General features: G+C 32.6%; 2 protein-coding genes across 2 annotated transcripts; one reads left to right on the forward strand and one right to left on the reverse strand.

Annotated features, from left to right (window-relative positions):
• The first annotated feature begins 931 nt into the window (after positions 1–931).
• Positions 932–5422, forward strand: LOC146944266 (uncharacterized). Its single transcript, XM_085742671.1, has 4 exons — positions 932–1161; positions 4081–4125; positions 4215–4293; positions 4426–5422. The coding sequence occupies exons 2-4, from the start codon at positions 4102–4104 to the stop codon at positions 5208–5210; spliced, it is 888 nt and encodes a 295-aa protein (XP_085598797.1). The 5' UTR covers positions 932–1161; positions 4081–4101; the 3' UTR covers positions 5211–5422.
• A 4881-nt stretch (positions 5423–10303) lies between these two features.
• LOC146944267 (Tetratricopeptide repeat (TPR)-like superfamily protein) lies at positions 10304–12935 on the reverse strand. Its single transcript, XM_085742672.1, has 2 exons — positions 12798–12935; positions 10304–12276 (listed from the first exon to the last, which is right to left on the reverse strand). Exon 2 carries the CDS (start codon positions 12109–12111, stop codon positions 11029–11031), a length of 1083 nt encoding a protein of 360 aa, XP_085598798.1. The 5' UTR covers positions 12112–12276; positions 12798–12935; the 3' UTR covers positions 10304–11028.
• Between the last annotated feature and the right edge of the window lie 2536 nt (positions 12936–15471).

Below are 15471 nucleotides of genomic sequence, written 5' to 3' on the forward strand. Positions count from 1 at the left end.
TATTTTAATATTCACAATTTTCAATCAATTTTTAAAATTAAAAGTATAAAACACCGTCCTTTAAAAAAAATTAAGCATGTGAAAATCATCAAAAAGATATGAGTATATCGGAAATAATCATATTTTTTTCAAAACATATATTATAATCGACTTTATTTATTAACAATTATTTAATTTTTTCTTTATAAATTTTATAAAATTATTTTTTGCAGTGCAACTATTTATTTAAATCTAATCTAAATCAGAATTTTTTGTTAAAAGAAAATCTAAATAAGTATTTTCAAGTATTTTTGGATAATTTCCACAACAATAGGAAGAATATCATGCACAATAAATATAACTTATTTTGATTTATTTTTCAAAACTATTTGATTTTGGTATATTTTAAAAAAAGTATAACCAAATGCGATAGATATATTATTAAACGCACTAAAGAAAGTCCCCATGATTTTAGTTCAGTTGGTAAGGACAATGCATAATATATGCAAGGTCTAAAGTTCGAACCTTGGACACAAAAAAAAACGCAATAAAGAAATGGAACCCTCTCTAAAAAAAATGGTACCTTAGTATCCAACCTTTTGCTAGCAAGATATAATAATAATAATAATAATAATAATAATAATAATAATAATAATAATAATAATAATAATAATAATAATAATAATAATAATAATAATAATAATAATTGGAAGTTTTTATGGAAAAAAAAAAAACTACACAATCCATTTATGATATTTTTTGGACAAAACAGGATGTGACTGTTAATTGTTCCCATCAATTGATATCAATTCTCAAAACATTAAAGGTAATAATATATATGGAAAATTCAGATACAGAGATATATATGGGAAATCGTCATTGTTTTTTTCAAAATATATTAAAAAATCGTTTTTTATATGGCAAAAATTTATCTGAATCTAAATAAGAAATATTTTCTTAGAAGATTTATCTCATCAAGAAAAGTTTTCAAAGGAAGAAAAATATTTTCTTTTATATAACCAAGGAAGAAAAATATATTTTTTGATTTATCCTAGTTTGTAATAATGTGAATTATCATTTCCTAACCTTAAACCTAATGCACCTCTATAAATAAAGGGTTTGGAAAAGTGGTAGAGGGGAGAAAAAACAAGAGAAAAGGAGTCGAGAAAGCTTATGAAATAGGTACGACTTCTTCTCCAAATATTTCAATGGATTAAACTTTTTGCCTTGATGTATTTGTGTGCTCCTTTTTTTCTTCTTGCATAAAATATGTCTGCTCCTTTTAGGTTTGTTGATTTTAGTATATAAATCTGTGAGTATTGTTTTATGTTTAGGATTTAGGTATGAATTGTTTGCTGCAACTCTTTTACTCTTATTGTTTTCTTACAAATCGTAACTCTTCAAATTTACCAATCTTGACGGATAAAACATCGTTTTTCTCGCGCATCAGATGGAAAAATTAAAAATTAAAAACAAAAAACTTTTTTCCGTTTGAATGGGTAATTTTTTTTAGAAATCCTACCTCTTCAAATTTACCATCCTCTCGAGCGCAAGATGGGTAAATTAAAAAAAGGACAAAACTTACATACAGTACCATAGGTACTGTTTTTGCTGTTTTACAATCAAAACTGGACACGTGTATATTTATCATATTAAATTTTAACGTCGTTAACTTTTTCGACGGAACCTGATTAACCTTCCTTTCCCACCTTTGTTTCCCCTTTAATCTCTATCTGATCGGCACCGTCCAAGCTTTCTCTCCTACTCACCATTATTTAACAAAATCTCACACACTCCCACTCCTCTCCATCTAAATACACAACCGAGAGGAAGGTTCCCAAACCAGTGAATATAGCAAACCTTGACTCCTTTATCCAATTTCTCATCACAATCTATGGAATCAATTATATGTGGAAGATTTTCTGCCATGATTGCAAGGCATGTAGTTTGACTAGCATGCATATTTCTGAATTAACATTATAAATCGTGATGTAGAGAATTGAAAATAAATATGTGTTGTTTTGTCATTATACAATGATGAAGAAAAGGGGGAGAGAATGACACAGAGAGATGGTGAAGTTGGGCCAAAGAACAGACAAAAAAAGGATGTTATTTTTTTTCGTCGATAGAAGGATGTTTTTGAAGAGATTGAAACGGCGTTAAAAGGATTACATCTTAGCACACGTGTCCGAATTCGATTGGGAAACAGCAAAAACAGTACCTATGGTACTGTATGTAAGTTTTGTCCTTAAAAAAATACATGACTTTTCTCGGTTTGGATGGGTAAATATGGCTTACGGATTTTTTTGAATTAGCGGGGGTTGCAAAAAAGAGGTTCCCTTAGGTCGAAGATGAATAATTGGGTTCAACTCTTTTAAGGCCCAATATCTCTAAAAGAAACAAGATAGCTATTTTAACCCCCCCCCCTCTATAAATAGCACCTCCTCTAGATTTGTTAGTGTTATTTCATTCAACCTTTTCTATTGGCTATTATCTGAACCACGAAGGATGGGTGAGTAAGTAACACTAAAATAAACAAATAATAAGTTAAAAGAAACAGTCCTTAAAAAAAAAGTTAAAAGAAACAGATCAATTACTGTATGAAGACAAAGATTTAGACATCTCATTTTTGCGTGAAACCAATTCGATTTGAAAGCTAATATTTATTTTGTGATATTTTGAAGATGTCTCTAAGAAAATGTTTAGACACTTTATTTAGTTAGACATAGGTTTCCCTCCAAAAAAAAAAATTTAGTTAGACATAGGCTGTGTTTGGTAACACAAAAAAACTAGTTTATAGCTTGTTGGACAAGTTTATAAGCTTGTTTTGATAGAATGTGATGTGTATGGTAAAAAACTTTTTTCATTAGCGTTTTTTGAGAAGCTATTCCAAATGGCTTTTGAGCTTTTAGCTTTTTACATTTTCTTCCATTTTTAACCTTTAACATTATTTTATTATTTTTTATAAACAAAAAACTAGCCATGTTAAAAAATAAACTACCCACGTTAGGGATACCGCTGCACTACCTCATTGCTCTTTTGCATTTGTTTTATGTTTGAAACGGTTTTGTTATATTCCTATTACATATTTAGCATTTTTTTTCTTTTCACATATTTACCATTTTAAATAAAACACAAATTTTTCAAAAGAAAAAACTAAAACATACAATTTTTCATAAAAAAATTGAAAGATATGATTATGAAGTTGAGCAAATTTAGTTAAAAAAACATTTCAATGAAGTTCATATTTCAAATTTATAATTTTCAAGAGGAAAAATACATAAATATATTAGTTAAAAATGTTTATACATTTTTTTAGGTGAAAAAATGTTTATACAAATAACTTATATAAATTAAACATACATGTACTTTTATGTCATTTCATATTTATTAATTACTTAAAAAGCTGGTTTTACCAAACACTTTAATTTTAATCACCACCTAACTTTTCAACTAAGCTTTCAGCTTATCAGCTATCAGCTATAAGCTAGCTTATCAGCTATCAGCTAGCTTATAGCTTAATTTTACCAAACACACCCATTGAGGAAAAAAGTAGAAAAGTAGTAATTAAATAATCATTATAATTTTTAACTAATTATATCATTTGTATTTTTGTGTGTATGACTAAATAAAGTGTTCAAATCTTTGTGTCTAAAAAATTATTCAAAGAAACAACCATTCAACCGATAAAAGTAAAATAAAACATTTTTTTTAAGGAGGTAAATAAAACATTAAAAAAATACATAGATGACCCAAAACATTTTTTTAATTAGTTAAACTTTTTGTTGACATTAATCTTTTTTTACTTGATATTATTAATTTTTTCTGTTGAGAAATTGTTATATTAAATTTATTAAACTATTTTTCTCATAACAAATAAATATTGCACAAGAACTATATTTATTTTGATTTTCATATTGCACAAGATAAGTAAGAACAATATCTTTCTTTCCAGAGTAAATAATTTAATAACTTTTTTCGTTAACTAATTTAAATGATTTATCTTTTTGTTTATTATTCTTTTAAGGTTCAATATCAATAATTTTTAGTTCCAATTTTCCCCTTAAACACATTAAAATTTGTAGTGACTCATTTTCACAGACGATCCCACCACAACAGCTAATGAAGAACACTGCTGAACTTCCTGTAAGCAAATATTTTCACTTTTTATTTATTTTGTCCATACAAAGATTCATGTTTATTATTAACTATTTTCATACCTTGCATACAATCAGATTTCTACTTTGAAAGTTGATTTTGGGTGCACAAATGGTTGTCATTCGGATGTGAAGAAAACGTTACAAGAACTAAAGGGTGTGTTTGATGTTGTCCTATATATATTTTTCTTAGTTCTTTCAAAATTAATATGTACTAGCTAATTTCTTTTTGGTCTAGCCTTTGCTAATATTTTAATTTTTTTCATTAAATTATAAAAATTATAATCAGGAGTGAAAACTATTTCTGTTGATCCAGAGCAAGGGAAGGTAATAGTTGTTGGTAATGTAAATCCCCATATGCTAGTCAAACTTCTTCAAAAGATGGGTAGAAAAGCACAACTTTGGTCTTTTAAACAAGAACCAAATGAAAAAGGAGCTGGTTCTCATGCAAAAAAGAAGCATCATTCTCGTCGGTGTCACGAGAGTAGTGACACCGAGGAGGAGTATGAAGCCAAACATGTTCATGGTCATAATCATAAGACACATCACAATCAAAGGAGTAACAAAATGCATGACCAAAATAACATGTTTGATTTTGGTAATCAACATGCACAACCACCACCGGCTGCTGGACACCAACACGCGCAACCACCACCGACTGCTGGACACCATCGCGCACCCCCACCACCATTTGCAGGATATCAACCAGGACCCCCACCACCGTTTGCTGGATATCGACCACCACCACCACCACCAATGTCAGGGTACCAACCATTCTCACCACCAATGTCAGGGTATCAACCATTCTCAGGATATCGTCCACCACCACCACCAATGCCTTGGTACCAACCTCAACATGCTGCATATGCAATACCACCACCAATGTATCCAAGATCAGGGCCTCTATATGGTTACAATGGATATGGTCCTCCCATGGGACCACATGGTTACAATGGATATGGTCATCACATGGGACCGGATTATGGACATTATGGTTCAAGGTTGCCAATGTCAAGACCCAATCCGATGATCCACTACAACAGTTATGCTGACAATTATCGCTATCCTATATAGATGAAGTATGTCAAAGTTGTTGGCTACAAGAACTTACTATGGTTTACTTTTCAGACTATTTTTTTCCTTCTTGGTATCTACTTTTAAGACATATTTTGGATAGTACCTTCTTTTTATTTCGATATTATCCAATTATGTTACCCCATTTCCATTTGATTATGCTGCTACTACTACTACTACTTTACCTCTAATATAAAGACTATATTTTTACACATTTCTAATGTTTTAGTATAATCATTTATGTATAATAATATTTATACAATGGAGTTGAGTAATTCAAAGATGCATTGAAATTGAAATAACAATAAAAATGTATAATAATATTTATACAATGGAGTTGAGTAATTCAAAGATGCATTGAAATTGAAATAACAATAAAAATGTCAAATTTTTGCGAAGTTTATTTAAGATTATCATAAATGTTTTTTTATGATAGCAAATGTTTGAAGTTTATTTAAGATTTTGTTTGAAGTTTATTTAAGATTTTGAAGTTTGTTTAAGATTATCATAAATGTTTTTTTTATGATAGCAGATGTTTGAGTCCCTTAACTATTTGTTCAAAGTTTTGATTCCTAAGGCTTTGTTTGCGAGTTGGGTTTTGGAGGGGAGGGGAGGGGAATGAAAGGCTTATGGAGAGTTAAACCCTTGTTTGCAAGTTTTAAAAAAACAAGGGAAAGGTTTTGGGGGGTTTAGAAGGGCTTCATTTGTTAAATTTTAAAGTTCCCCCAAATTGGGGGGTTTTGGGGGGTTAAACATACAAATTGACAATTTTGCCCTCATAATAATTCAAATTGAAAATTTTTAGAAGGGCTTCATTTGTTCAATTTTAAAGTTCCCCCAAATTGGGGGATTTTGGGGGGTTAAACATACAAATTGACAATTTTGCCCTCATAATAATTCAAATTGAAAATTTTAGATATAACCCAATTATTACGATATCTTTTCAAAACAACTTTTTCAAAATAACTTATTTATCCAAAACAGCTTATTACAACCTTTTTTCAAAAAACAGCTTATTCAAAACAGCTTATTTATGCAAATTAGCTTTAAACGACCACTTTTTCAAAACCAGCTTATTCATCAAAAACAGCTTATTACGACCTTTTTTCAAAAACAACTTATTGAAAACAGCTTATTCATCCAAAAACAGCTTATTACAATCTCTTTTTCAAAAACAACTTATTCAAAACAGCTTATTTATCCAAAACAGCTTATTACAACCTCTTTTCAAAAAATAGCTTATTCAAAACAGCTTATTTATGCAAAACAACTTATTACGATATCTTTTTCAAAAATAACTTATTCAAAACAACTTATTTATACAAAACAACTTATTACCACGTCTTTTTCAAAACCAGTTTATTCAAAACAACTTATTTATCCAAAACAGCTTATTACGACCTCTTCAAAAAACAGCTTATTCAAAACAGCTTATTTATGCAAATCAGCTTTTAACGACCTCTTTTTCAAAACCAGCTTATTCAAAACAGCTTATTCATCCAAAACAGCTTATTACGACCTCTTTTTCAAAAAACAGCTTATTAAAAACAGCTTATTCATCCAAAACAGCTTATTACAATCTCTTTTTCAAAAACAACTTATTCAAAACAGCTTATTTATGCAAAACAACTTGTTACGACATCTTTTCTGAAAAACAACTTATTCAAAACAGCTTATTTATCCAAAACAGCTTATTAAGATCTCTTTTTTAAAAACAACTTATTCAAAACAGCTTATTTATACAATACAGCGTAATACAGTCTCTTTTTCAAAACCAGCTTATTCAAAACAACTTATTTATCCAAAACAGCTTATTACGACCTCTTTTCAAAAAACAGCTTATTCAAAACAGCTTATTCAAAACAGCTTATTCATCCAAAACAACTTATTACAATCTCTTTTTCAAAAACAACTTATTTAAATCAACTTATTTATCCAAAACAGCTTATTACGATCTCTTTATTAAAAACATTATTCAAAACAGCTTATTTATCCAAAACAGCTTATTACGATCTCTTTTAAAAAAAACAATTTATTTAAAACAGCTTATTTATGCAAAGCAGCTTATTGGATGAATAAGATGTTTTCAATAATCTGTTTTTTGAAAAAGAGATTGTAATAAGCTGTTTTGGATGAATAAGCTGTTTTCAATAAGTTGTTTTGGATGAATAAGCTGTTTTCAATAAGCTGTTTTTGAAAAAGACGTGGTAATAAGTTGTTTTATATAAATAAGCTGTTTTGAATAAGTTGTTTTCGAAAAAGAGATCGTAATAAGTTGTTTTGCATAAATAAGCTTTTTTGAATAAGCTGTTTTTTGAAAAGAGGTCATAATAAGTTGTTTGGATAAATAAGTTGTTTTCAATAAGTTGTTTTTGAAAAAGAGATTGTAATAAGTTGTTTTGGATGAATAAGTTGTTTTCGATAAGTTGTTTTTGAAAAAGAGATTGTAATAAGCTGTTTTGGATGAATAATCTGTTTTGAATAAGCTGATTTTGAAAAAGAGGTCGTTAAAAGCTGATTTGCATAAATAAGCTGTTTTGAATAAGCTGTTTTTTGAAAAGAGGTTGCAATAAGCTATTTTGGATAAATAAGCTGTTTTGAATAAGCTGTTTTTGAAAAAGATGTGTTAATAAGCTGTTTTGCATAAATAAGTTGTTTTGAATAAGCTGTTTTTTTTGAAAGAGGTTGTAATAAGCTGTTTTGGATAAATAAGCATTTTTGAATAAGTTGTTTTTGAAAAAGAGATCGTATTAAGCAGTTTTGTATAAATAAGCTGTTTTTAATAAGTTGTTTTTGAAAAAGAGATCGTATTAAGCTGGTTTGTATAAATAAGTTGTTTTGAATAAGTTGTTTTTAAAAAAGATATTGTAATAAGCTGTTTTGGATAAATAAGTTGTTTTGAATAAGTTGTTTTTGAAAAAGATGTCGTAATAAGTTGTTTTGCATAATAAAGCTGTTTTGAATAAGTTGTTTTTTGAAAAGAGATCGTAATAAGTTGTTTTGTATAAATAAGTTGTTTTTTGAAAAAGATATCGTAATAAGCTGTTATGTATAAATAAGTTGTTTTGAATAAGCTGTTTTTTTAAAAAGAGATCGTAATAAGTTTTTATTTTATTTTATAAATAAGCTGTTTTTTAAAAATAGATCGTAATAATTTATTTTTTTATGAGATAAGTTGTTTTAAATAAATTTCAAGATAAATTACAAAATATAACACAATGTATTGTTTTGAAGAGAAAAAAGGGTAAAATAGTAAAATTATAACACAAACCCTCCATTTCCTTTCCTTGTTGGTTTTTTAACTCCCAAACAAAAGGTTTTTCCTCCTTTCTCCATTCCCTCCCTTTCCTTCCCTTCCCCTCCTTAACCTATCCTTTCCTTCCCCTCAAAACTCGCAAAGAAAGCCTAAATAAATCAATTGTCTCAAAGATTAGTCCACAAAGTTGTGCTCGCTTATATCTTTGTTTAACAAAAAAAATAAATGATGGTTTATGGTGTCAATTGACACTTTACATGCAAGAATATTTCAACCATTATCAATTGAAAGAAGAGCAAATAGTCACTTTAGTCCCTGACTTTGCACCTCGCTATCACATAGGTCTCTGACTCAGGATTAAATACAAACAAGTCCCTAACTCTACACTTCCGTTATCACTTTAGTCCCTGCCGTTAAAAAAATCTGTTAAGTGATGATGTGGCACGCTGACAAGGAGTATGACGTGTCACAGGGACTAAAGTGAAAGTAAAAATGGTCACTTTGGTCCCTGAATCGAAAATCAATATCCTCAATTTACTGTTAGATCCCTGACTGTGTATACTTACTGTCAGTTAGGTCCCTGAATCGAAAATCAATATCCTCAATTTACTGTTAGGTCCCTGATTGTGTGTACTTACTATCAGTTAGGTCCTGACATTAAACACGAAATTTCACTAAGATCCTTGGCAAGTTGTTAGTTTAACATGCTACTTACTCAACACTAAGGTATTTGTGCTAAATATCAAAATATTATTATAACACTTATAGAAATGATTCCATAGTTTAATAACAAATGTTTCCATAACATAACCATTAAGTCATTAATGTCAACAGTAATTAAAAGATTGCACCATATTTGGGCATATAATTAACATGCTACTTACTCAACACTAAGGTATTTGTGCTAAATATCAAAATATTATTATAACACTTATAAAAATGATTCCATAGTTTAATAACAAATATTTCCATAACATAACCATTAAGTCATTAATGTCAACAGTAATTAAAAGATTGCACCATATTTGGGCATATAATTCAACAAGTGATTACATAATGATTCAGCAAAATATTAAACAAAATATCGCATCACAGTTGTGCTTATAATTTAGCAATTTCGGTACATAAATAAACTAACAAACATCACATAGTTGGCCTCGGACCCCTTGGAGTTGGCATGAAAGATGTAAGCATTTGTAGTTCATTCAGACGTGCATTTGGATTTTGACCCCTAATTTCGTGTTTACTATCAGGGACCTGACTGACAGTAAGTATGCACAGTCAGGGACCTAACGGTAAATTGAGGATATTGATTTTCGATTCAAGGACCTAACTGACAGTAAGTATACACAGTCAGGGATCTAACAGTAAATTGAGGATATTGATTTTCGATTCAGGGACCAAAGTGACCATTTTTTTACTTTCACTTTAATCTCTGTGACACGTCATACTCCTTGTCAGCGTGCCACATCATCACTTAACAGATTTTTTTAACGACAGGGACTAAAGTGATAACGGAAGTGTAGAGTCAGGGACTTGTTTGTATTTAATCCTGAGTCAGAGACCTATGTGACAGCGAGGTGCAGAGCCAGGGACTAAAGTGACTATTTGCTCATTGAAAGAATATTACTGCACCATATACACACTTTCGCATAGATTTACATAGTCTACGATCTATCTAAAACTGTGGACACTATCAATCATGAAAAAGTTTCGTTACATTATATACAGTTCCTTTTTGGACATTAGACAACCAGTTCCTATCTGAAAATTGAGTTATCTTTGACAAAAACTTGAAAAAATGGCAGTGGTTGGTATTTTCAACAGGGCTTAGATGTCCTTGACAACTATGTAAGTATTTCAATTTGAACAAATGGAATTATTTCTTAAACATGAAAGCCACATAAACTATTATAATATTACACAATGAAATTCCTCCCTTAGCAAGACAAATTGAAAATATTGCAAACCATGGAGGTTTAAAGTTAAACATAAAATTCTGCATTGAGGCAGAAAAAAAAGAAGGAAAAAAAAGACAAATGCTAATGACTACAAAACTTTCAGCTAAGCTTTATTCCAGTTGAATTCATGGAACAAAGAAATGGACCAAGGAGCAGGGAAAAATAAACTCAAACGACTATTGGGTTGCTTTAGACAGTTATATGATATCGTAAGATGCTCACCCAGCAAACTATCCTCAAGCAACTTCAGCAAGTTTTTGCTTCACTAGGGGAATGAATAATGCGGCCTTGCAAAGCAGTGGTAATGTTATATATAACATACTTGTGTTAGTAGCCCCATTAAGCCACAAAAGGAGCTTGTGCCCTGCTGCTACTACCTTCTCCTTCCACACTAATCTATATGGAAATTACTTCAAAACTTTAGAAAATTCTCTAAGCAGCAAGATGTTTCTGATCATATATGTTTAACATAATTCATCATAAGTCTCCAAATCAGGCTCTACCAGCACAAAGCAATGGATCATTCAAATTCAACTAGGACAAAAAATGAACTCGTAATCACACTGTCAAAACAAGGGTGTGATAATCAGTACAGAATCTTCTAGTCCCTGCAAACAAACTGCAAATCATTGAACAGAGTCTTGTACATCCTCTCATTCATACCAATATCCCTCTTCTTACATTCATCCAGCAATTCAAAAGCCTCATCAACCCTCCCTTCGCGACACAATCCTTCCAATACTGTCTTATAAGTAAGACAATCCGGCGACCTAGAATTCCCCAACATATCAAACATAACCTCAATAGCATCCTCAAACCTCCGTTCCAACGCAAGACTACAAACAATAATCACATAAGTACTTGTACTCGGAACCAAACATTTGACCCTCATTTCCTTATAAAACCCAAACCCCTGTTCCACCCTCCCTTTCTCACACAACCCCTTAGCAATATAACTATAACTATAAGCATTCACCTCACAATTATACAACCCCATTTCACGAAAAACCCTAATGGCCTCATCAACTTCCAAACACTTAGCATAAGCTTTAATAATCATATTCAAAACAAAAGTATCCGGTATAACACCAATTGCCTTCATCTGCTTCGTTAAAGACCTTACTGAACGTAAATAAACATAACAAACATTTAACTTATTAAACCTACGTAAAAGTGAGTTGAACAATAAAGTATACGTTTCAAGATTAGGTTTAGCATCTTGTGAGTTTAGCATTATGTTGTACACGTCGAAGGCGCGGTTGAAGAGGAACTTGCGGGAGCAGCAGAAACGGAGGATGGTGTTGAAAAGAGGCAGCGTGGGTTCACAAGCGCCGGCGAGGACTTCTTCAATTAAGGTTTCGGCTTGTTGGTAATGGCGAGAGGTGGCGAGGTGGGTGATGATGGTGTGGTAAGTTAAGGAAGTGTGTTTGTAGGAACGTTGTTGGGATGTCCAACGGAAAATGTCAAGAGCGAGGTCTGGGTCAGATTGGGAGGTGAGGGCATGGTTAACATCGGTTGGAGTGAAACCGGGTTTGAGGTGGTTGATCCAGGTTTCAAATTGTTTTTCGAGTGGTGTTTTGGATGGAGTTGTTGTTGGGATGGTGGAATAGAATAGAGAGGTGGAATAAACAGCACGTAAATTGAACAAGCGTTTTGCAATGATGATATTGATGCCCATGGCCATATTTGATTGAATGATTGATATTGATGGGAACGAAGGGTGAGAGCAAAATGTTCAAAACCCTTTCTCACACAGTAGTGTTTTCCTTAAACTTTAAAGTAATTGTAGAAGACACCTTCATAACATGTAAATTTCTCAGGAAGTTCTCCCTCAATTTCTAAGCCCTCCCTGCAAACATAAGGAAGTTGATATATTTAAAGAACTTAACGAAATTATAAGAAAATTTGTGTTGCAAAGAAACAAATTTTATCAAAATGAATGATACTCATGATTATAGTATGTTGTATCTTGTAACAAGAAATTCAAATAATAAAATGAGAGAAGCAACATTGTTACAAGGACTGAGGTACAAATTGATAACTGAATACAAAGACTCTTGATAGTGCTAAACAATTTAAAAAAAAATAAAAATGAAATTCAATGCTCTGATGACCAAAACGCATAGATGATAGACAGTGTTTCATCAAATATAAACAACAATAGGCGAGGAACTTTCACACCCTCCTCAATATCACTTATGATATATACATATATTTATAAAATAGTGAAGTGAAACATGGTTTAGTGATTTCAAAAGGTTATGTGAAAATTGAAGGTGAAACCAAATTCATTAACAACAACACACACAGTAGGAACTGAAAAATCAAAGGGAAATAGAATTAGGAGTTTGAAAAAAAGGGAAATCGAACCTGTGGAAGGAACAACTGTACGGAAGAATGGAGAAGACAGAGAGAATACGATGAGCGTCGTGAGATGGAGGGCGTCGTGATGGCCGGAGAGAAAGAGCGAATGGAAAGGAAAGATTTCTTTATTTTATTTTACTCTTTTTTTCCCCAACGAATCACATTTCCTTTTTATTGTGTTGGTTTTAAAAAACAGGGTTAAATTCTTAAAAAAAAAAAAATTATACAGAAATAAATATGTTTTTTTTTCCTTATAAATATACTTCTGAAATATAAATGAGTAAAAAGAGGCATTCCCGCCATCTTAGTGAACTAAATACAGTGATGTCGAAGTTCACCAGCATGCACAAAAGAAATACCTAACCATTTGCAGACAAGAGCCCACATGTTATCGGCCATAGTACAATGAAGAAAAAGATGCTCCGCCGACTCACTGGAAGCACAGCCGTACACACATGACGTGTCAGCAACAGATAGTACACCCCGATGCTCCAAGTTATCTTTAGTTGGAATGCGATTACGGAGTAGGCGCCAAACCAACAAAGACACCTTTGAGGGTATATGCTTATGCCAAACATCATCAACATTAGACCTGTCCACCATGACGCCATTGCTTGTAAGAAAGGTGTAAGCTCCCTTCACCGTGTAACCATGAATGGGATCTAACGACCACCGCCACTTGTCAATAATAGTATCCTGCAAAGAAATGTTATGTAATAGCAAAGAACACTCCCTCACAGACTTTTCCTCCCATGCAAACAACCTTCGTCTCCACACCCATGCCCTACCTCCAAACCCCCAACCGCGCCTCTCCATATCCCTCACCGTACTCTCCTTTTCCACCGCCAAATCAAAAAGGCGAGGAAACTTCATCCGCAACGGAATATCCCCACACCACTTATCATACCAAAATAAAGTATTCCGCCCATCCCCTACCACCTTACTCACATTACTTTCGAACCAGTTTCCCACCCCCACACCTATCCCTTCACGAATCTGACACACCATCTTCCACCATGCTGACGAAAGTCTACCCCCCTCCTTAATACGACCACCCTCTTCACCATACCTAGCTTTCAACACTCTATACCACAATCCCTCCCTCTCTGTCAGCATCCTCCAACACCATTTTCCCAACAAAGAAATATTAAAAACTCCCATCCTCCTAACCCCCAACCCCCCATCTGCCTTAGGTAAACAAATCGTATCCCAGTTAATCCAAGCTATTTTCCTATTTCCCTCACCACCACCCCAAAAAATCTTTTAAATATAGATTCAATAGAAGAAATTATACCTGCAGGGGCTTTGAAAAAGGAAAGAAAGTAAACCGGAAGAGAGGACAGGACAGCTTTTAGAAGAACCAGACGACCACCAAAAGATAGAAATTTGTTATTCCACGACGACAGACGCCCCACAATACGATCAATGACAGGTTTCCAAAAGATCAATTTTCTCGGATCCCCACCAATGGGAACTCCCAAATAAACAAAAGGAAGATTACCTCTACGACAATTCATCAACGACGAGGCCTCCATCAACCAAGAATCAGAAATGTTCACTCCCGTCAACATACTTTTGTGGAAATTCACTTTGAGGCCTGATATCTCCTCAAACAAAAGCAGAACCGCCCTCATTGTTCGCACGTTCAGCCAACTTTTTTCACCAATTATAAGAGTATCGTCCGCAAACTGAAGGTGCGTTACACGAACATCACTCCCATTTCCAACCCCAAAGCCGTGGTACATATTTGCCTCCACCACCGCTTTCATTAAAATATTAAATCCTTCAGCCGCCAATAAAAATAAGAACGGCGATAGAGGATCCCCTTGACGAATACCACGCTCAATCGGAAATTCCTCCGTCGGACTCCCATTTACAAGAATCGAAGCCATTGCTGTCCCAACACACTCCTTTATCCATTTCCTCCAAAGTGTTGGAAAATTCATATTCACCATTACCGCTTCAAGATAATTTATGTCTACCGAGTCATAAGCCTTCTCGAAATCAACTTTAAACATGAGAAGCTCCTTATTATTTCTTCTGGCCTCATCAACAACCTCACTGGCTATCAAAATCCCATCTAAAATTTGTTTCCCTTTGACAAAAGCCGACTGAGAATCTGAAACCACACTTCCAATACCAGCACGGAGACGGTTTGCTAAGACTTTTGCTACCACCTTATACATGCATCCCACCAAAGATATTGGACGAAAATCATTAAGAAATTGGGGACTCTGCACCTTAGGAATCAAAGCAATAAATGTTGAATTAATTCCTTTAGCCAATTTTCCGTTTCGGTGAAATTCCGTCAGAAAAGACATAAAATCCTCCTTTAAAATATCCCAAAATTGTTTGATGAAGTCAAAACTTATACCATCTGGCCCCGGGCTCTTAAAACCATCACAATCCCACACTGCACTCCTTACTTCTTCCATCGAGAATGGTTTAGTAAGATTGCCTGCTTCAATGTAAGATAGTTTTATAAATATACTGATTTTCTTTTCACTATAATCAATTTTTAGAATGTTTAATTTTTTTAAAAGAAGAATTTTTGAAAATCCCGTGAGCTTAACTCTGTTGATAGGATAATGTCTGGGGTTCGAATTTCGGACAAAAAAACAAGAAGAATTTTTGAAATGTTTATTGAAAAATACAAACTGAGCATAATATACTAAATTAT

The sequence above is a fragment of the Medicago sativa genome, chromosome 2 (genome assembly GCF_051527215.1).
Source record: "Medicago sativa cultivar Bolivia chromosome 2, Bolivia_mono, whole genome shotgun sequence".
NCBI classification, from domain to species: Eukaryota; Viridiplantae; Streptophyta; class Magnoliopsida; order Fabales; family Fabaceae; genus Medicago; species Medicago sativa.

What these genes read in the sequence shown, in the direction of transcription:
- LOC146944266 (XM_085742671.1), top strand. Translation starts at nt 4,102, where the DNA reads ATGAAGAACACTGCTGAACTTCCT. An exon ending in AGAACACTGCTGAACTTCCT is followed by an intron (nt 4,126 to 4,214) that starts GTAAGCAAATAT and finishes GCATACAATCAG; the next exon opens with ATTTCTACTTTGAAAGTTGA. An exon ending in AACGTTACAAGAACTAAAGG is followed by an intron (nt 4,294 to 4,425) that starts GTGTGTTTGATG and finishes AATTATAATCAG; the next exon opens with GAGTGAAAACTATTTCTGTT.
- LOC146944267 (XM_085742672.1), bottom strand. Translation starts at nt 12,111, where the DNA reads ATGGCCATGGGCATCAATATCATCATTGCAAAACGCTTGTTCAATTTA.